The 22,392-nt window shown below is 36.5% G+C and overlaps 1 protein-coding gene across 2 annotated transcripts in view; it reads right to left on the bottom strand.

The window, feature by feature from the left end:
* IMMP2L (inner mitochondrial membrane peptidase subunit 2) overlaps nucleotides 1-22,392 on the bottom strand; it is a 630,428-nt gene that overhangs the window by 194,251 nt on the left and 413,785 nt on the right. For both annotated transcript variants that reach the window (XM_060776139.2, XM_067469075.1), the window contains exon 4: nucleotides 12,816-12,881. In XM_060776139.2, the coding sequence (XP_060632122.1) occupies nucleotides 12,816-12,881 (66 nt within the window). The remainder of the gene's footprint in view (nucleotides 1-12,815; nucleotides 12,882-22,392) is intronic.

Below are 22,392 nucleotides of genomic sequence, written 5' to 3'. Positions count from 1 at the left end.
TTTTTCACTCTGAATATAACTGAAGAGTGCATGACGACCCCTCCAAAACAAATTGCCAAGGATTTTTACCCCAAGGGGAAAAGGAAAAAAAATGCTCAATTTTAGTCTTTTTCATGAGTGGCTTCTTCTTGTATATTGAACCTAATTATAAGATGTCAAAATCATTACTGTCTTCACTTGTAATTGAAATGTTAAGTGCTCTCAGTCATTTGCATATGAATAAATTCTACACTGTGAAACTGATCAACTACAAGATACAGCATGCTTGTACTTTCTTATCACTATGAAACAATCTACTTGTTTTTCTAATTACTTGGAACTTTCATTAATACCAAGTGAATTGTGATACAGATATTCTTATCTAAGAAATCAACACATTGTGATACACCAAACAAAAGAGAATATCTACTTCTATCTATTTTGCATACATTTTAGCTTCTAGGGATCAAGCCTTCTATCAAGGAGGGGGCAAGTCAAAAAGCTATGAGATATATGTGAACAGTGCATTGGGTCTGCCTCAAAATCTCAGACAAGATGAGAGCTAACTGTTCTGATGATAATTATTCATTTAGCTAACTTAACTCATTGCTAAGCTTCCCTATCAGTTTTTTTAAAAAATCCTGTTTGCTTCCTGACTTCACCCATTAAACATTTTTTAAACTTTGTCATGTGTTTCTATTTCAAATAAACATATTTTTCACATTCATAAATTAGATTGTGCACCACCCATTATCCATTTTTGATACTCCTTCATCACAAAGGTGACAACTGAGCAACTATTTCCTATCTGTTTGTGTGTCCTACTTAAAGATATGCTACAATAACTCACACATGAGATATAAACATTTATTTGGAAAAAAGAAAAATACATAAATAATGAGGTATCTTGGAATTCGGACCCAAGCCTTAACACTAAATTCATTTATATTTCATATGCACATAGCCTGAGGGGGCCCTTCCACACAGCTATATAACCCAGAATATCAAGGCAGATAATCCACAATATCTGCTTTGAACTGGGTTATCTGAGTCCACACTGCCATATAATCTATGTGGATTTTATACAGCTGTCTATAAGGGGCTAGAACATGTTCTCAAAACATTTTTATAACACATAGGGAATAATACTAATAACAACAACAACAACAACAACAACAAACTTTATACCCCGCCATCATCTCCCCCACCGGGGACTCGGGGCAGCTTACATGAGGCCAAGCCCAAACAACAAATTACAAGGAAATAAAAACCAAAGATCAAAGCATACTAGTACAGAAATCTAGTACCATGCTATTTATTTTGTATTACACTAAGTTCCATTCTTATGTTCTTATGTTTTATGTAGGAGAAAACAGAGAAAGAGGATTTTCTGAAAAGTTCCATCAAGGATGGCCGATTCTTCAGCTACAATTGGCAACAGGAAAGCTGTGATTTTTGTTCCTGATCTCTTCCTTTACAAGGTCAGGTCCAGCTTCAGAACTCAAGAAACCTGCTTTGTTTTCAGTTTGCAGAAAAACACTGTGGGGTGCCCTAATATGGGGTGCACCCACATTTGCTATCTAGAAATTGATTCCTAGTTCATAATATGGCAGCCAGCCAATGACTGGATCTACAGCTCATGTCAAGCCAATGTTATACAGCTTTAACAATAAAGTTATGGCCTTTTATGTTATATGTTTTTTGGGTACAGCTCCCTCTACACACACCTGCCTTATGGGGGCATTTAAACATATATTTTCATTGGCTCAATATGTGTTTTATAGATATACTTAAAACATCAGCTACTAAACTACAAACAGCATGGTTACTTTCTGTGTGGCTAAATGAAATAAAGTCTAGCTATGGGCATCCTTTGTGCTGCACTGCTTACATTTTTTCATTCATTTATGTCTAGAAGGACAAGTGTACACCACTTATGGTTCATAATACTTTTCATTATGCAATGACATGAAATATGAAGCAAACAGAAAATGATTCTCCATTCTCTTTAGAATGTAAAAACGTCATCAATATAAAATGTATGTTCTGATTGGCTACTGATTACTGTTGACAGTTTCAAATAATCTACAATACATATAATATTAAGAGGCTAGCTGATTCAGAGCTAACTTCAGAGAAAACAAAAGCATAGAAAACACAGGAAATTCACATTTCTAACAAAATGCAGGGTAGTAGAAACAGAAAAACTGCACTTAGGTCATTCACCACAAGACATCACCCAAAATAGTTTCCTTATTATGAGTAATTCTACCTTTTGCTGTAATTTTCAGAACCACTTACCATATACATTGTCAGTGGTCTTTCCCTCCGCCAAATAATCTTAGCATAACTAAGGGTTTCTAAAGATGGCTGTCACTCACCATCTTTAAGCCTATTTAAAAGAACTATAATCTGCATTCATTATAGGAAACTGCAGAACACTCCTGATTTGGGTGGATTATTTGAATTTTTTTGTACATAACCTTTTCCCACTCCTAGTCTTAGCTCTGAATATTTGACATTACATAAATTCTTCTATTTTGTCAGGAAACAAAACATCAGACTCTGGAATCAAGCTTTAGGTAATCATTACCATGGAGTACCAATGCAAAAAGAAATGTCTATTGGCTCAATAAATGACTGGGGGGGGGGGGGCTTCCCAGTAGCTAACAACTTGTCACTATGGAAATGTTGGACACCATGTCCTGAACCATTCCAGTTGGATTATTTATGAACGTATCTTTTTCTTATGGGTTTTTTCTTCTTGTCTTCATTCTGTGGAATGAGGTCAATTTTCCTCCGCCCTTGACCTATCATTGGCCATGCCACCTCTCTTGCTAAAACTGGAAATGACAGAAAGCTCATTTCCAGTTTCAAACCACCCTGCACTGCTCTCCAACATAATTTAAAACCCAAATAAAGCACACATTACTGTGAACTAATTGTAAACCAGTGTCATATTAAGTGGGTTGCAATTCTCCATGTTTAAATCTAAAATAACAAGAGTGAAGAGCTCAAAGGGTGCAAAAATACATTACAAGTACTTAAAAATATTATGCTTCTGTACGTTGTTTAAATAACTTGCTTCTTAATGTGCAATTCATACTTGTCTTGTTCATAAACTTGGTTCTCTCTGGCCTTCATCTAAACCTATTGAATTAAAATTTTAAAAACTAAATAATATATTGGCTGCCTAATGACCTTCACCTAAATGCACATACTGCAGAGAAGAAGAAAAAAAACTTGGCATTAGGAGTGGAATCCAGGATTAATTGTATCTAGAAGTTTGCTTTCCAATGAGAATGATAGTAGGAATAGGCAACTGGTAGACTAAAAGCTGTCCACCAGGATCGCAATCCCAGCACCTCAACATTTTTTCTTTGTAGGACCTAAACTTCAGTCTTCTTCCTTGTTCTTCAGTTCCCTTCCTTACCAAAATCCCTGAGGCATTTGCTATCTCATGTTCGAGTAAACAAAAGGAGAAAATCCCATAAGCACCTCATCACATGCCTTACAGTAAAAAATATCAAGAATGAGAGAGTAAATCATGAATAGTTCATTGTCATTTCAACAAGACAGTGGTGGACTATGCCCAATGGTAGGACCAGACCTGCATCTTTTACCTAGTATGATCAGCCTACATTGGTCTGGCGAGATGGCAGTCAGTTGCATGCAAGACAAAGCTCAGCTAAGTTTCCCATTGCTTGTGTTCTAGCAATGTCTACTTTTCATACCGTGGGTCAGAAAAAAAGGTAAAACACCTCTTCCTTCCTAAGCCTGCATGTCACTCACTTGCTGCCCTACACATTTTTTTCCTTAAAATTCTGGCTCCTATTATAAATGAGTGAAAACAATAGAAGAGAATAAAAACCTGAATATGCTTATTGGAGAGCTCATTTTCTGGGTTGCTGTGAGTTTTTCCAGGCTGTAAGGCCATGTTCCCGAAGCATCTTTTCCTGCCTTTTTGCTCACATCTATGGCAGGCATCCTCAGAGGTTGGGAAGTCTGTTGTAAACTAGACAAGTCTGTTGTAAACTAGATATATAAAGTGGGATTTATATATTTGTGGAATGTCCAGGGTGGGAGTAATAACTCTGGCCTGAGGCAAGTGTGAATGTTGCAAATGGCCAGCTTCATTGGCATTGAATAACCTTGCAGTTTCAAAGCCTGGTTGCTTTCTGCCTGGGGGAATCCTTGTTAGGAGCGGTTAGCTGGCCCTGATTGTTTCCTGTCGGGCATTCCCTGTTTTCTGAGTGTTGTTCTTTATTTACTGTCCTGATTCTTGAGGGTTTTTTTTTAATACTGGTCGCCAGATTTTGTTCATTTTCATGATTTCCTCCTTTCTGTTGAAAATGTCCACATGTTTGTGGGTTTCGGTGGCTTCTCTGTGTAGTCTGACATGGTGGTTGTCAGAGTGGTCCAACATTTCTGCATTCTCAAATAATATGCTGTGTCCAGGTTGGTTCATCAAGTGTCTAGTCATTCCAGCCATGAAAGCCTTCAACAACACTGCTCTTTTTCTCTTTTCTTATTGATGTTTGTGCTTCCTTTGTTCTATGGGCAAATCTAGCTGCTGTATGTGAGGACAAGATTTTCAGAGGACACAGAACAAGGAGGAACAAACTCAGCTTTTCTATTTGGACTAAAGAAAACAGTATCCAAGTAGACAGAGAAATGGCTCTGACTCGTTTTTATTCACCTATTGGCAATACTTTCAGAAACAAGGATGTGCATACTCAGAAACAGTCTTGTACTTCAGACTGATACCTCAGCCTGAAGTGCCACTAAAACCCACTGTTTCAGAACCAAGATAAATCTATTCCCCAGACGCTTTCTCGCATATTAGGATTGTAGTTCCCCTTTTGTCAGAAGGGCTCAAAGAGTTAATTATGCTGAAATAAATATTAGCATAATGCCTAAGGACACAATTTTCTTACCTAGCTGGGAAAGCTTGGCAGCAAATATGCTGAACTTAAAACTGTAGAATAACTCATTAGGAAATATGCAGTAGCCATGGCAAGATTTACTACAAATATGCTAGAAGTGCTTTTAAAAATTAATATTATGCTGCTATGCTTGGTTTAATTAGCTTTCTTCTTCATTTACAAAGCATATCTGTCTCGTTTATGAACTTGGTCTCTCTACCCTTCCTTGTAAACCTGTTTAATTAAAGTTTTAACAACTGTGTAAGGTTTAGAAACACTAGAACGATTTTTATCGCTTCAAACCTTGAATCCTTCTTTTCGCCGTGGTTCTTCTTTATCTAGATTACTTTGGAAATGTGCCAAAGTTCACAATATCCCAAAATTAAGACAATACCTTTCTGCTGTGCTACATCTCATTTTTAATATTTAACTGGTACTTTCATTTTGATGTATAATGGTGCTTCCACTGGAGCTGAAATTCTGATTAACACTCTCAGCTGCCAAAGCCATCTTCTACAATTCATCAAAGGTCACGTTTTCTTTTCGCGTACACCTATGTCTAATCTGTACATTGATTGCCTCGTTCACCAAAAAGATCCCATCCTTTGACAAATCCTATCAGTTATTAGCCTTTAATAGTAGGTCACTGTGCTTTGGTTTTCAATTATAAAAACTTCCATTAAAATCTGTTTCAGCATGTACGACTTGCCCTTTGTAATATAACAAAAGATTTAGCAGTAATTTATTTTTCAATATATGCAAAATTGAAACCAACTCCCCAGAAATGCATCTTAAGATGAAGCTGGAACCACAGCATGTTATTTGATTGTGCGTTATCCTTTGTGGATAGGAGCCCTGTTTTAAAGCTTAGAAAATAATTCAAAACATATATCTAAAACCCACACTAGTTAATTGAATATCTCCTTGCAAATATGAAATGCCAACAAAAAATGTACCCACAAATAAACAAGATAATTAAGAGTTTAGGAAACAGAGATGGAAAACCATGATCCATGGGCTGCAAGTAATCCTACCATGTCCATTTAGAGTACCTATGTCCTCTAGGCATTGAACATGCATACAGATAAATCATAGAATATAGCGTTGGAAGAGGCCATAAGGGCCATCCAGTCCAATCCCCTGCCATGAAGGAATACACAATCAAAACATCCCTGACAGATTGCCATCTTCCCTGTATTTAAGAATCTCTAGAGGAGACTCCACTACACTCCAAGGCAGCATATATGACAGCCAAACAGCTCTTACTACCAGGAGGTTCTCCTTCATGTGTAGGTGGAATCTCTTTTCCTACCATTTAAATTCACTGCTTAATTTCCTAGTCTCTAGCAGCAGAAAACAAGCCTGCTTCCCCCTCCTCAATGTGATATCTTTTCAAATAATTAAACACGGCTATCATATCCCCTCCCATCTTCCTCTTCTCCGTGCTAACCATACCCAGATCCCTAAGCCGTTTCTCATAGGTCTTGGCTTCCAAACCTTTGATCGTCTTGGTTGCCCTTCTCTAGACAGAGAATTGGCACATAAGTGGCTGAGCTCCATCAGACTGTAATCATAAGTCTTTGGTTCAGCAACAAGATTGCAACAGTTATTAATGCATAAAAATACACAAAATGACTATTTCAACCCTGGGATTTATGTACTGAGTTTGACATACTTCCTTGCTGAAGTTTCTCTGTTCTCTTCTCTGTGCTACCTCCTCCCTTCCTTCTGCCAAATTATAATTGAGTGAACATGACTTCAGCATTCTGAACTCAGTTTACAAAAACTGAAGCAAACGATGAACAAAGAGGAAAAGTGGGAAGAGAAAAGCAAAACTGGCATACTTTAAAAGCAGCCAAGAAAGTGGGACAGCAGGGGATTAACTATATACCTACCCTTAGATGGTTTGTTGAGGGCAATGCTTCTATGTTTTAGGCCATACCTACAAGATCTTACATCCACAGGCCTTCCCCACTCCCAAAAAGATCTTACAATCTTTTTTTAAAAAAATGCAGGGGGACGGAAACATAACAAAATTGCCTCCCTATATCCTATGAAAATTTAGAGAAGGATTTTGAATGAAAAATAAATGATTTCCCCCTACAATAATGAGACAGTGTGGGAATGCTACAGCCTGCAGCTTGGAAATGTTCAATCTTGACTAAGGACTTCAGATTATGGAGAGGGCTCTCAGTGTGCAAAACCCATCATTCCTAAATTTCAAGCTTTGCATAAATAACTATAGAATATTATAAATTTTGTGGCGATGCTATGGGAACTCTTAAATCTGACATAGTTGATGGTTTCAGGAGTCAGATGATGTTGGGGTTGTTGCTATTATTATGTTATGCTGTTGTTTTATTGATGTGTTGGGTCTCGGCCTCTTGTAAGCCGCACCGAGTCCTTCAGGATATGTTAGCGGGGTATAAATAAAGGTTTATTATTATATTGTTGTTGTTGTTGTTGTTGTTGCTACTACATAGAAGGGTAGCCACCAGAAGTACAACTTTCCTCTGGCCTCATAATCAAACAAATAAGTAATAAAAGAGAAATTAAGACTCAGATCCTTGCTCTGGCCAAACCGTCCATCACAGTAGTTCTCAACCTTTGGTCCTCCTGGTGTTTTTAACTTCAACTCCCAGAAATCCCAGCCAACTTATCAGCTGTTAAGAATTGTGAGACCCGAACACCTGGAGGACCAAAGGTTGACAACCACTGTTCCACTAGATTGCAGTACCTGAATTAGAAGGAAAGCAAAATTGATATGGGTGTCAGAAACGCACCATTTTTATTTATCTTGTTTCTATACATCCCTCCCACATAGACACTCAGAGGTATCAGGAAGTTATCCTTGTTTACTAAAAACTGTTCCTCTGGCAGAGGGTATATAACAGGATAGGAATACTGTAGCCTTGTTGTGAAGAAATATCACAGGATTCCATTATTATTTAATATCTTATTTACTTTTTGAGGAGATGATATAACAGATTGAGAAATACACATCCATGTATCTACTTGCAATAGATTTTTAAAATAGATTTGTGAATGTAGACCTTTTTATTTTATTGATGCTTGTTACAAATGGGTTTTTCAGTTCAAAAAATGTTTTGAGCTTTTCTGCAGTTTTTTCTACACCTCAATACCTGTAAGAAAATGTAGCACACAAATGATTTTTTGATTAATTTAAATTGTTTCTTTATATTATATTTTGCCCCAAAATGAGGACTCAAGGTGAATTACAATTTTGATACACAAATTAGAATAAATGCTATATTTTAGAACAAATTACTATTTCACAAAAAGTTTTCAAATGAAAAATAAAAATCAGCGATTCATCATTTTCTCAATATGTCAAAATATCCCTTCTCACTGAAAATAAGAAAAAAACCTGAAAGTATTCTTCATATCTTAACACTAGACAAGGAGACTAAAATAACTCTATTAGAGAAAGCAAATCAAAACCATATAATTCCAACAGCTGTAATGCTGCATTATTTTCTTCAAGTCCTGGACACAGCATTCAACCCAATACCTGTTAAATTCTTTTAAAGTATAATATTAAGACAGATTTGGGTTGCCTTTGCTGTTTTTTAGCAATCAACTCCGCACACAGCCACACAATATATGTAGAAATCACCCAATTATTCTGGGCCAAATTCAAAACCCTTCACAAGATCTTTCTACACAACAGATTAAAACAGGAAAGCTTAACACATTCCTATGTGACAAATATCCTCTGTACACCAAGAGGCCCCCAAAAACAATTCCAGTCTTTGGTCACACAGTGCTCTTTAGTTCTTTTACCATTGCAGGATTAATAGTAATGTATGTACTGGATTCTTCTTGCTCTCAGAGAGGTGAGCAAGTTTGGTTGTTCACTCAAAAATAGAACAAGAAAAAAATCAATTCTATGTTCATCTTTTACTCCATCACAGCGATGTAACATCTGTCCTGAACAATCATAGATTCATCCAAAGAAGACAATAAAGTTCCCTGCCTCATTCATTTCAGCAGATGCTGGCTTGAATCCTGATCAGTGAATGAAACAGAATGATAGAAACCAGTATTTCCTTTCTCTCGTCTCTTTGCATCCCACCTGCTTCTATAGCTAGGATGCTTTGTAGAATAGTATGACAGATGGAACCGAACATAAGATAATGGATATCTACTTGCGTAAACAGAGTTACCACATCCTAGGCCCACTATGGGCTGAATAGGCTGATTTCCTGGAGAAAGAATTGTCCTGCTTTTTGAGGGGTCAAAATAAATGAAAGGGGTGTATGCTCTGAGTAATGGTTCCAGAGCTTCCAGTAGTGTGATCTCCCCCACAAAAGTTTGGATGAGTGCTAGGTGGATTTCTGGCTCTAGACACTGCAAAATTAGATGAGGGACACACTTCATCCAAAGCTGTGTCTTGCCCTTCATTAGATCTTCCTGTCCAGATGTTTATTTGTAACACCACTTGTTCATACCTTCTGATTTTCCCATACAGCCAATTTCATCTCAATCTGGCCCTCTAGTGATTAATATGAACCACGTGAATGTCTGGAACCCATGTGTGTTCTAGACATTTACATAAGGCTAGTGCAGGGATGGGCAAACTTTGGTCCTCCAGGAGTTTTGGACTTCAAATCTCAGAAATCCCAGCCAGCTTAGCAGTTGTTAGGAATTGTGTGAGTTGAAGTCCAACACACCTAGAGGGCCAAAGTTTGCCCATGGCAGGTCTAAAAGAAATAATGCAACCTGTGCACATGCCTACTTCTTCAGGAACAGTATAGACAAAACTGTGTTCAATGTCATCTCCTTTTGACTTAAATTGTTCTGCACTTAGGTGCAATGCTGCGAAATGTAATTTATTCTATTTCAGCTGCTAATGAGACATTTGGGTGTGATGATCGGGGACTGAATGTGATTATTCAACCAACACCTTTCATAAATAGCAAAAAAGAAAATACATTGCTACAGTTCCTTAAGCCCAAATGTAACATGTAAACACCTACCATATTCAAAGTATGCCACAGCTTCATCGCACCATTTATTTTGCAAATGCCACAATAGGCAGTACCATAATTATGAAAAATAGTCATTTTCACTCCTATAATTATGTAATTTCAGAACTATAAAAGTGATCAATCACAAGAGCTTGTTGGATCTGCTATAGTGTGAACCATCCAGATTCCTGTGTTGTTGTTTTTTTTTTAAAAAAAAAACTCTAGTTGAGTAGAGGGGGCAACCAAGGAGGCACTACTGCTCAAAATGAACAATTTGCAATTAATCTTTCTATCAAAATTTATTTGCTAGAGAAGGCCTCAGATTCACAGGAAATCACCTCTTTGCATGAAATCTGTTTTATGTGAATATTCGTGGTACTATAAACCCCACTTTCCCCTTGTCCAGATGAATGTACCTTACAGCAACCTTTCCCAGCGATGGATATGAAGATCTCCTATTATCATTCCGCCAGAACAGCCAGCAGTCAGGGATAATGAGACAAAAGTCGAGTTGTAGTTGAAGCGTAGGAAGGGCTTTTACTTACAGAGGACAGTATTTTCTTTTATGATCTGCTATGGATCACTCCTCTTTTTCAAGATGATAAGGACAGACACAATGTTTGTCTGTCTATCTTCAGTTATTGAAAAATGTGTTTTTTGAGTATTGGGAAACTCTGGGGAAATTGTTGACTAATATGAATTTATAGTTTGGGACTGGTTCTGAGCAAAATGTCCACTTGTGTGTGTGTGTGCAGAAAACAGCATTTTTTCTGCATGGGATTTTTTTGTGCAAAAAAAAAGGAAGGCAAAATTTTACACAAAATGCATCCTTAACTGCAAATAGTATTTGCAGTTTCCAAAGGCTTACTTGTAGTGGGAAGAATGTGCTTAAATTTACTCGTTGATTCTTCTGATATGCACTATATTTCAAGGATTGTCCAATCCACATCTTGTTTAGAGGGAAACACTATGACTATCTGCTTGAACTCTTATTATTATTATTATTATTATTATTATTATTATTATTCTAAATTTATAACCCACCTTATCTCCCCAAGGGGACTCTGGGGAGTTTCCAACAATTAACAAAATGGCAAACATTCAATGCCAAACTGACAAGCAATGCATCAGATCAAAACAATAAACAAAGAATCTTAATATAAAGCTATAAACTAAACCAAAATGAACCAATTTAAATAAACACATTTTAACATTTAGGGCTTCATCTACACTGCCATAAAATGTAGTTTCATCATGCATTGAACTGCATTATATGGCAGTGTTGATGGGGCCTAGGACTGAAACTGCAGACATGATAGCATTTCCCCAGTTACTCTTAAATTTTGGCAGAAAACGGCTTGCTTTAATGGCATTTAATGTGCTACCATTGCATTTCAGCGGTGTGGTTTGGAGAGAGCTGAGAGCCTTAGCCACTACATGTTTCCAACCTTCAAATTATATAAATATAAATTCGAACATGTCACTTTTGTGCAAGCCAGAAACACCTTTTATGGAAATGCATTTCTTCTTTTTTGGTGATTCATCAGTGACCACTTTATTGTAACTCAGAAGTTGGGAGAAAAATTTCAACCTGAGTTCTTTATTGTGAGAAAACAAAAATGAATAATAATTTAAAGCAGACATATTTACATGGTAAACGGAGTTATGTGAATCCGTGTGCTATGACATTTATACCAATATGTTCTTTGCTCTGGTATCATACATTTTAACATTCAAAAATCACGAAAAGTTAATACAGATTTTCATGTCTGATAAATAAATGGGATGTAAAATGACCAGACATGCTTGAATTCTTACTGCTCTATCGAGTTTTTAGTACCTATATACATTTTAAAATTGTATTCCATATCGACATTTTAATGACATTCACCCCCCCAAAAAAAATATTAGTTCAGAATACACTGCAGTACAATATCATTTTTTTAAAAAAATGATTCTGAAGTTGAACAAATGTGCAAAACAATATATGTTTTGCATTCTTCATTGCAGTTTATAATGGGGAAAATGTGATTTCAGTATATCACCCCATTTTCCATATCATGATTAACAAGTGTTGGAATTTATGCAGTGGTGCTATAAAGATGAACACAATTTCTATGTTATTCACCGATAGAAAAAATGGCCAATGTTTTTCTCCCTTTCTCCCTCTCCTCCAGCCACGTCTTTATTTAATGCTACTATTAGTCTGCTGTTCTTCCTTTCAAATGACAGCATACATATATAATCAAGATTCTGGGGTCAAGATTATGTGAAAATGTAACCACTGTCACTCCACTGTGTCTTGATCACAATGGCATATTAAAAGCCCTCCATTCATATCAACTGCCACTTGATGTGGTTTATGACACAGCAAAGAGTAGGCAGTCACACCTCCATTGTGCCTTGGTCCCAGTGGCTGGTGAGAAGACCTCCATCCATTGTTGTTTTTGAGGGAGAGAACAACAGCCAAACACAGTCCCATCATTCCTTGGTCCCAGAGGCTGGTGAGAAGCTCTATCTCTCTATATCAACTGCAACTGATCTAGAGTAAATCCCCACCTCTATTTTCATCTTTTTTTTCCTTGTGTGTGGTGTCTTATTAGACAGCAGGCTTGAGGGCTGGGAACTGTCAAATTATCAATTTTAAGTTGCTATAGCAAAATTTTGGGTTGAAAGGTATAGTATGATTACTCTAAATAAATAAAAATACTAAGAAAAATAGTTTGAAATAGTCACACTTAGATTTGATGAATATTTTGTCTACTTAGTCTTGTCTCATTTAAAACACCACAGTGTTGATACCCATGTAAATAATTTAGAGCCCTCAAGTGACAGAATGTCATGGTTGTCTGGGATACTGACTCAAATTTTACTGAAAAAGTACTAAAATAGCCATAAGATGATGATGTAAAATACTTACTTGATAATGTCCCCTTCAAGAGCAATTACTCTCTTAATGATCTTCTGTTCTGGGTTTCTTGGAGACCTGAAAAAAGGGGGAAAGGTTATTCAATCAGTAATGTTCTCATTGTTTCAAGTAAATTAGGAGAAAATCAGATATGAAATAGGGATTGCTGAAGTCACACAAGGATTTGCTAGTCTGCCTAGTGTGGCATCCATCACTGTGAAGTTTGATGCAATAACCTGTTGAAATGAAACCGCTGCTGTCACCCTTATTTCCATCCACAGGTGATAGAAAAGCAGGATACAAAGACCAAGGTAATATATCCTCTTGCTTTTATGAACTAAACACAGAAAATATTCAGTCATGAACAAATTAGTGCCCTGCGATAGATAATGCAGAAATGATTGCAAATAGATTCATATGTTTCAAGATGAAATTACTATTAAATGCAAACATAATAGCATACATAAACAGGCATACCAGCCATTTATTTTAGGAAATAAACTGAAAAGCAGATGAAAATTAATTCATCAGATGCAGGCAACTCTCTCCTCAGTAAAGACAGTCCTATAGTATTTGGAAGAATCATCATTTAAAATGTCTTAAAATGATACCGTACTGTTAGTACTTATAAAGTATGCTGACACCCCAAATGCTCCATTAAAATATAGAAAAGAAACAATGCTTTCTTAACAAAACAGTTTTCTTAATCTCTTCCTGTTTAAGCTGGAGTCTACCAACTACTCAACATGCAATAATAAGCATGCGATGTATGGGTGAAGGATATAAATCCAGTTAAATTAGTAAGTTAGTTTAATTGGTTTTTTCATGTATTGATTCTAACCACAATACCTTGGTTAGATCCAAACTTTTAAAAGTTTATAATAGGCTAGGAGATGTATCTTATGATCTGACAGATATTGTGGAACTGCACATCTCCTCAGCCTTCGTCTACATAGAAAGTGAGAAACTATAGTTGCACCTACACTTACCAAAATAATTTAGACTACTGTGCTCCAAAGTTGCCCTAGTGCAGCGTGGAAGGGTCCCTGGAGCCCTTTTGGTGTCCAGAAGAACTGGTAAGCCAAGAGCACATTGAGGCTACTACAACTGTGTTGCAGTTCAGAAGTAGCTCCCTTACAGAAACTTGCTGGCAATGTCATTTCTGATGAGGTCCCCAGCCATGTGCCCAAGAGAAATGACATCACCAGCAGGGCTCTGCTGGGGAGCTGGTTTGGACTGGAAGCATAGCAGTAGGTCTGTTGAATTTTGGACTCTGGCTTGGGCCAGATCCAGCTGTCTATACCTCTAAAACAGCAGAATTACTGGAGCTGCAATGTAAGTTCTATTTCTCCTTGTTTCAGATTAATAACTGAAAACAGTGCTTCTGCTGCAAATCCAACTGAGGACTCCCTGCAGCACTTGCAATATGGGTCTGGTTTACTTGGCCTGTGTAGGCACAGCCTTACTATAGTGTTTTACTAGAGCACTAGGATCAGTTATTAATTACTACTACTACTACTACTTGGTATGTTTTAAAAATATAAGTAATAGTACAGCCCCCTAAGTTTTCAAGGGTTGAGTTTAAACTTCATACCAGCAGTTGAAGAGGAAGTATCTTATCATATATGAAGTTGGAAATTGCCTCCTTTGGAACAGGTTCATTCAAACCAGTGGAAAACTTGTCCTATTGGGTTTACTTTGAATAGAGTGGTTCAAACACTATGGTTGATCTATTCATGTTCTTAAGCAAGGGTTGGAGTGATTAACAGAACAATGAAATTTCAAGGATAAAATACATCATTGCTACCAGGCTCTTACCACATCCTCATTACCATATTCTGATAAAGAAGAAGAGTGACAGTTCCCACAATATATATTTTTTTAGATATTATTTTAACATTAACAATATTTGACACTTCCTTCTTGCTACAAGGGAAAAGAAATAAGTTGATCAGATTGCTTTTCACCCACTTCATTTACTGAAAATCACCCTCTTAACAAAATTGCCTTTGGGCCACTTTATATATAGTTCATTTGTTCTAATGAAAACAGCCATCACATTTTAAGTGTACCCTTTCAAAAATAGTTCCATAGTTCTATGCTTTTTAAAAAACTGCCCCTGCAGAGCATTTGCATTTGATTACAGGATTTGTGTGTGTGTGATGTAACCAGTCACCCTTTCATTTAAATTACCCCCATTCCGTAATAAGCACATTGACCTTGAAGAAATATAATTCCAAATGAGATATAAGAATATTCTCAGACTAAGTGATTACTTTCTGCTGGCAATGACATGTATATTTTTCTGTCTATCAAATTGGTGTCAAATACTGTAATTCATGAACGGGCAACTGCAGTGGATGCAGGGTTCAATTGTCAACCTTTTTTCCCCATGACAAGTTGCCCTGCTGATGTTCAGATAATTTTCTGCTTGCAAATTGCAATTTTGGTTGAGGACATTTTTGCCTGCGAAGCTTTGGAGGAAACTGCCAGTCTAGCGCAACTATTCACTGTTACTTGCCAGCGTGGGGTGAAAAATCAATCTTGGTCATGGTTTTAAATACTTGGAAATAGACTATAGGTCTTCTAAAATCCATCTTGGGGTTAATCCATAAGGTTGGCAAAATGACAAACAATAGAAGTAGTATATCTATCTGGACTCCATTTTAGGACTGTTCTGGGAGAAAGTGGTGAGGAGGAAACAAATACCATTTCTCCAATGACTAATTTTACACTGAAGATCAATGTCACAAGCATGCAAATGTGTGTTAGAGATGCACTCCAAGGAAGACATACAAAATTTCACCAAACATTTCTGTATCGTGGAACACATACCAAATGTTCATGGGCAACCATGGTTATAGTCTCTAGCAAAGTCCATCTCACTCGGAAATCTGGAATGTAAACTCCGTCTTGCCTACAAAGTAACTGATTACAAAGCAACTGAATATTTTTGCCTTCCTTTTAGAATCTTCATAAACAATATGTTTTTTTTTTTTGGTGTATGGACATGGTTTTTTTATTACAGTCATTTTCTAGTTTCTCTCTTTGAGTATTAGGGGATTACTTTCTCATCTCAGCACTCATAACAGGTTCTTCATATCACATTACAAGTATAAAATGCATGGGGTATTTTTATCATCATCAGTACCTCAATGGAAAACTTCAATAGATTTGTTAAAACATTTTCCCCAATGTAATTTTTGCATTGTTTAAAAAACTGTAAGAAACCTAAAAATCTGTGCATACCAGGTGGCTGAAACTTGGGAACATTGTTTACAACTATTTAGGGGACAATGCCATATAACTGTCTTACAGTCTAAGTATTGTATGAGTCTTGAAACAAATTCTGTGTGATCCTGGAATAGTAAAATCCCTTGTCTAACTGGATGAAGGTTAAAAAAAACCACCACCTAACCTTCAATACATTTCATTAATAGGTTGGATCTGTCTGTAAGAAACACAGCTGCATTTCCCAAATGAATGCAAAATCACTTATCAAAATGATGAGATAATAGATACAATTACACTTTTGGAAAGATTTAGGGATTATCATACAAGAAACAGCTGAACCTTGCAATTGAATCCCCCTACGCATGAAATCAAGACACAATAACATCTCATTGGCCTTTACTTGACTGATTTACAATTTTGTCCTAAATGCTCAGGGCAGTGACAGTAATTATGCAGAGATGATACCTGTCTGAAGAGAAGTCTTTATCTTCTAAGAGAGACCTATGATCAAATCCTTCCACTCTAAACTCATTAATCCAGAAAAAATAATACTATTGACGGTCACACCAGAATTTTCCCTTTGCTTATTAAGATGCATTGAGAGGATGAACAGAAAGCCTACCCACTTAATAGATAAAAAGTCCTCTGCTCTGTCCAATATGTTTTCCTAAGTCCTCAGTTCCATTAAGTATTTGAAATGGTAACAAATATCTGTCTGCATCCTTAGAACTAGTAATACTTAGTCTATTATGGTCCCTTTTACTAATTTTCTTCAATCCTGTCTACAGATGTAAAGCTTTACATTTCGTTCTTGCAGTTAAGAACAAATAATTATTCTCACCACTGTTTGAAATTCATTGAAAACTGTGCAGGAAAAGATTTTTTTGAATTTTGGAACTTTTCTGTGAAGAAAAATGTGAACATGTGTGGCATTTTTGCACAGAAAAAATATCTTATGCATAGGTATTGTATTTTCTCAAATAAGCTTTATGATCTGTGCAGAAAATGCTGTTTTCCTTTTAACTAACTTGCTTCCTTCATTGAAAATACTGTCTTTTGTACATAAAAACACTCAAAAGCATTTTGCATACAGAATAAATTATGAATTGTGAATATTATCAACTAACAAGGATTTTCTTAACACTCATGAAGCCACTTTTTGGGATTATGTTCAAATAGTCTTCCCATTTCTACTCCATTTCAACAACTACAAGAGCTTCTATTACAGTCAACAGACCATTAGGAAATATATAAAATACATAGTAAAACAGAACAGTAAAAATATTCATATTAAAATTACTATAATACAATTTGAAATATAAAATATCATTTGTTGTATACATTGATTATTATAAAATGGCACATTATTAAAATAGATTTTTTTGTCATTTCACTAGAAAAAGTATAGGATTTCTAATATCCCATTTTATTATAATCCTGCCATCTCAAAAATAATATAGGTGTTGATTAAAAATGTAAAAAGTTAGCAACATTGTGGTCATAAGACAAATCCAGTTGTTATATAGGTGTTCTGTCTCATAGTCTTACTGATTTTGGCAGCAGGGAAGATGCGTTTCGCTACCACTTCTGTTAACATTTTTGTCACAATCTTCTAGCCAAGTACCAGTACAGAGGTCTACCTTGGAACTTACATAGAGGAGGTATAATTTGTTTCAGTCTCTCATCTTTATAAAAGATACATGAAAAAACAAATGTGAGCTAGAGATTTAACAGAACTTACTCCACAAGAACAAACATGATCCTTATAGGACATTCCCTAAAGCAGATGGGATTAAATTGAACCATGCTTCAGTGAATGCAGCACAATATTAAGGATTGGTCAAGTTTTGTAAGTAGTATGCTTCAAGCTCAGAATTAAACTGCTCATACAATCTTTTCCCTAGGCTAACAGGGGAAAAGATTGTATGAGCAGTAGATACTGAATTTTGCATGTCAGTATATTTATATACAGTTTTGGTCCAACTTACCTATCCGAATGTATATCTCCTTATGAACCATCTAGGGTGTTAAGATCTTCTGGAGAGGCCCTGTTCTTGTTCCCGCCTTCTTCACAGATGCGTCTGGCGGGGACGAGTGACAGGGTCTTCTCAACGGTGGCCCCTCGACTGTGGAACACCCTGCCTAGAGATATAAGATCGACTACCTCCCTCCTGATTTTTTGAAAAAAGGTGAAAACCTGGCCTTTTGAGCAGGCCTTCCCAAATACAGCATAGCTAAATGGAATTATGGAACTATTTGATAATGCAATGGAATAACGATTTGACATGGAGATGCTCACGATAATGTTTTAAGGCTTTGTATGGTTTTTATATTTCTTTATATCATATGCTATTGCTTTCAAAAGAATTTCTTGATTGTTTTTACTTGTTATAATTGTTGCCAATTTGTGAATCACTATGAGTCACCTCTGGGCTGAGAGGGGCGGTATATAAATATAGTAAATAAATAAATAAAAAATAAAACTATAACATGTCAGAATTAGCTGTGCCCTGATCTGGTCTTGTGTAGAAAAAAAACTTATCTGAAAACCCAATCTTTGCCATTTTTCTTTAATACCAGTGAGTTATAAGTGTCTTTCATCATGAGGTTTGGATAGCCTGGCTCAAAGTCTGCATAGAAAAGTTTCAGCTAATACCTTGGAGCCTGGTTCTAAGCAGTACATCTCAAACCCAGGTCTCATTGTTTCTGCTATCTCTGAGGAGATATAAACCTGGAATCCAAATCTGGGAGTAAAATTAACATTGTCTGGTTTAGAACTGGTTTACTTTAGCCATCCCTGCTCAGCAATTCTGGCTTTGAGCTGCCTTGACCTCTGGCAGAAGACTCTGAATCATCAGTCCTCTGCATATGTTATCATGCACACTTACACACAATTATAATAAAATCCTTCTTGTTTTTTCTTATCAGTTTACCTTAAATAATGCTAATTTTTATAATTGAGCAACTGATCCTGGCAGAAGATTCAGAATTTGTGTCAAAATTGAGGAACATGGAAGGCTGATAGACAATAATTTGACCAAATCTATTTTGGCTCAAAAACACTTTTCTTCACAAGCCACATTTCTCAGAAGGGAAACAGCTTCTAAACTGCTAATTAAAACCAATGTTTGTTTAAATGTACCAAATAGATTCATTCTAACTGTAGTGCCGCCCAAATCTGCTTTACATTTTATTATTTCTTATACTAATGCAGCACTACCATTTTCCCATGTTATCTGATTCTCTAAGTTAGGTTTATTTTTTAAAAAAACTATCTGTTTTTAATTGCTTAAACTAATTTGCATTTGAGAAGTTGGATGTTAGAGCTTACTAAACTTTCAACATACTAGTGCCTGTTTAGGTTAGCTATGAACTCCTGCTAGGAAGGGGAACACATTTACTTCATTTGAACTCTTAAAATGCTAAATGAACCTCTTTCCTGCTGAGCATTCTGCCTCTCTTCTAATAAAAAAAGGGGGGGGGAGTATGTGTGTAACCCAGAACTCCTGAGTAACAGTCAGACAGGAAAGTCGAATGCAACTGAGAAGCAAATTCAATTATATTTCTCAACATACATTAGGATGTTACTATCTGAAGAACAAAGAAATTAGATTTTTGTTCCATCGTGAGCCAGTCAACATTATGACTACATCATAAAAGTGGGGTCTGTTTCAAAGGGCACATGGAGTTCATGCAGGAAACAAAGAGAGATGAACTGATACCATTTGCTCATTAGCAGGAATCGCAGTTGGAACACTGCAGAGTCCAATATGCCCAGGATAACATCTCATGTCATTTTGCTTTCAATCATGATCTTTAAAATTGACTATGGAGCCTTTCTTGATTATTCATTCCTTACCCCTAATATATAAATGTATAACCAACTATCACAGGCACATATAACCCCCTCCCCAACCACCACCTGTTTGTTTCCATTCTTTAGAGATTGTTATGATTTGGAAGTATTGCAGTATTACTTTCACTGGTGACTGGCTGTATCTGATAGAATTATACCACACTTCAGGGGATGTTAAATTTCTTGTTTTATATTTTATACAGAGAAATGGAAATGGATTACCCCTTTATACTCATGTATAAGTCTAGAAGCTGTAGTCAAAAAAATCAACCCCCAAACCTGGGTTGGCTTATCCATGGATCAGTGTAAGTACTGTGCCTCAACTCTTATAAAAAAAGGAGTCATCCCCTTCTCTGAGTGATGCAAGTCAAAAGGAATCCATCCTGGGAAAACATATAAGATGCACTAAACCTTGTATTCTCTCAACCATCGCATAACTCCTAATCCTTTGGTTAACCCCTGAGGCAACGCTGGCACTTTCCTCTCTCCAGAGGCAGCCCTAGGTAATTTTCAATGATAAGCAAACAGTATTTTGCCCCCCCCAACCAATCACTGATATATATTTTCTGTTCGTCGTGGGAGTTCTGTGTGCCATATTTGGTTCAATTCCATCATTGGTGGAGTTCAGAATGCTCTTTGATTGTAGGTGAACTATATATCCCACTAACTACAACTCGTATATGTCAAGGTCTATTTTCCCCCAAGAGCGCCTCAAGAGCGCCCCTGGGCAAAATCAACTATACTGCAAATGCTTACTTTGTGTAATGGGTTGAGACGCCCCTGCCTCTCTCCATAAAATAACTCTTGACTTATCAATGGGTCGTATCAAAATCCACATTTCTGGCCCAAAACGTGTCCTCAACTTACAAATGAGCTGGACTTATAGAAGGATATAAACTGAACTTTAAGAAATAAACTTTCCAACTTCTGGTTTTATTGTGGGATCACTTTGAACACATTTTATTGAATGGCATGTAAATGGCAAGAACATCTAGCTTGCCTAAAATATTTTGGAGATCACAAGACATGAAGGAAGACAAGCTAGAGGTAATGCATCAGAATTCAACTAGCAATGAACAGTGGTTATTCTGAATGAATGGAGTAAATTCTTAGACCAAACACAAAAGCAAAGCTTGGAAAATTTGTTTCTAGAAGTTCCAATACAGCCAGTGATGATACTGATTGTGGGACTGATGGAGTAGTATTACACATAAGTTACTCTTTCAAGCTCTGTATGTATTTTTCCATTTGTTCTGAAATCTTAACTCCCTGATTAATATTCCTGTAAACTGTCATATTTTAAGTTCCTAGTTTAAATTAAATAAAGAGATAATTTGCAAAGTACAGAAACATAATATTAGCAGTGATGACAAACAACAAAAGTAAATGAAATTGTTTCATTGCTTTAATATCCCCATAGGCTCTACACAGGGAAAAATACTTCTGCCTTACTGAAGGCAGTCAGTGAACCATACTGAGCAAATACCCACCATTTCTGATGGGCATCTCTAACATGTGGAAGTTAATTTGAGAGGGGAATTACCCCAACTCATTGAATGTAAGTTTCAGTGATGCCTGACGAGTGACTTTCTTTCTGTGCAGAAAACTATATTTTAATTGGTATATTTAACAATACTAGGCAAACTATTTTTCTCATACTAGTAATTTGTGAAATTCCACTTCATAATGAGATGGCCTGAACTTTGGCTGATGTTTTCCTCTAATTAAAGAAGTTTAACAATGAAACCAAATAAGTACCCTCATCTCATTTACACAAAAATGGGAACACATAATGTCTTAAATGCAAGATTACACCCTTAGGCAGATAATCAAGATCCACCAAATACTTGAACAACTGGACAATTGGAACAATATTCTGAATGGATTTGATATTTCCCAGCAACAATCACAAAACACAACTATTTGAATTAAGCTGAAATTCAGTATAATATGCATAGTTCTACAATGACATTTGTTTGTGTTTTTCCCATATTTCCTGAAAGGAAGGCTCTCTGTAGTTGGAATTAGAACACAATCAACAAAATTATCTAACTGAATGGGCCTCTATAGCCCTCCACAGTGGGCCCATCTAGGTCCTAATTACATTATCCTCCAAGTTTCTCCTTGAACTCATTTCTTCTAGTACATTTTTTGTGTCTTTCGTGTGCTAATTCACCCTGCCTTGGGTAAGCAGCTGCATTTCTTCTATATAGCTCTCATCTTTTAGAGAGGAAGGGTCACTTTCAAAGTGATTTCTCATCAGAGAAGCAGTGAAAAGAGAAGCAGAAGTAAGGTGCTGCTTTCAGTCTGCTTTCAGACTATAGCATGTGACTTTACTGTGTGATCTTAGCTTTAGCAATCTGAAGAAATGCCTTGCTTGCTTTCACAAAGTGGGACAGAGGATCCCCATGGGCAGTTCATGACAGCAGAGATTATCATCAATATATTTATATTCTCAGAGTGCAGGTAGGTTTTCACTGGAGCCTAGATTTGCAACGT

The sequence above is a fragment of the Anolis sagrei genome, chromosome 5 (assembly GCF_037176765.1).
Source record: "Anolis sagrei isolate rAnoSag1 chromosome 5, rAnoSag1.mat, whole genome shotgun sequence".
Taxonomy (NCBI): domain Eukaryota; kingdom Metazoa; phylum Chordata; class Lepidosauria; order Squamata; family Dactyloidae; genus Anolis; species Anolis sagrei.
This window is presented reverse-complemented; position numbering and strand designations above follow the sequence as displayed.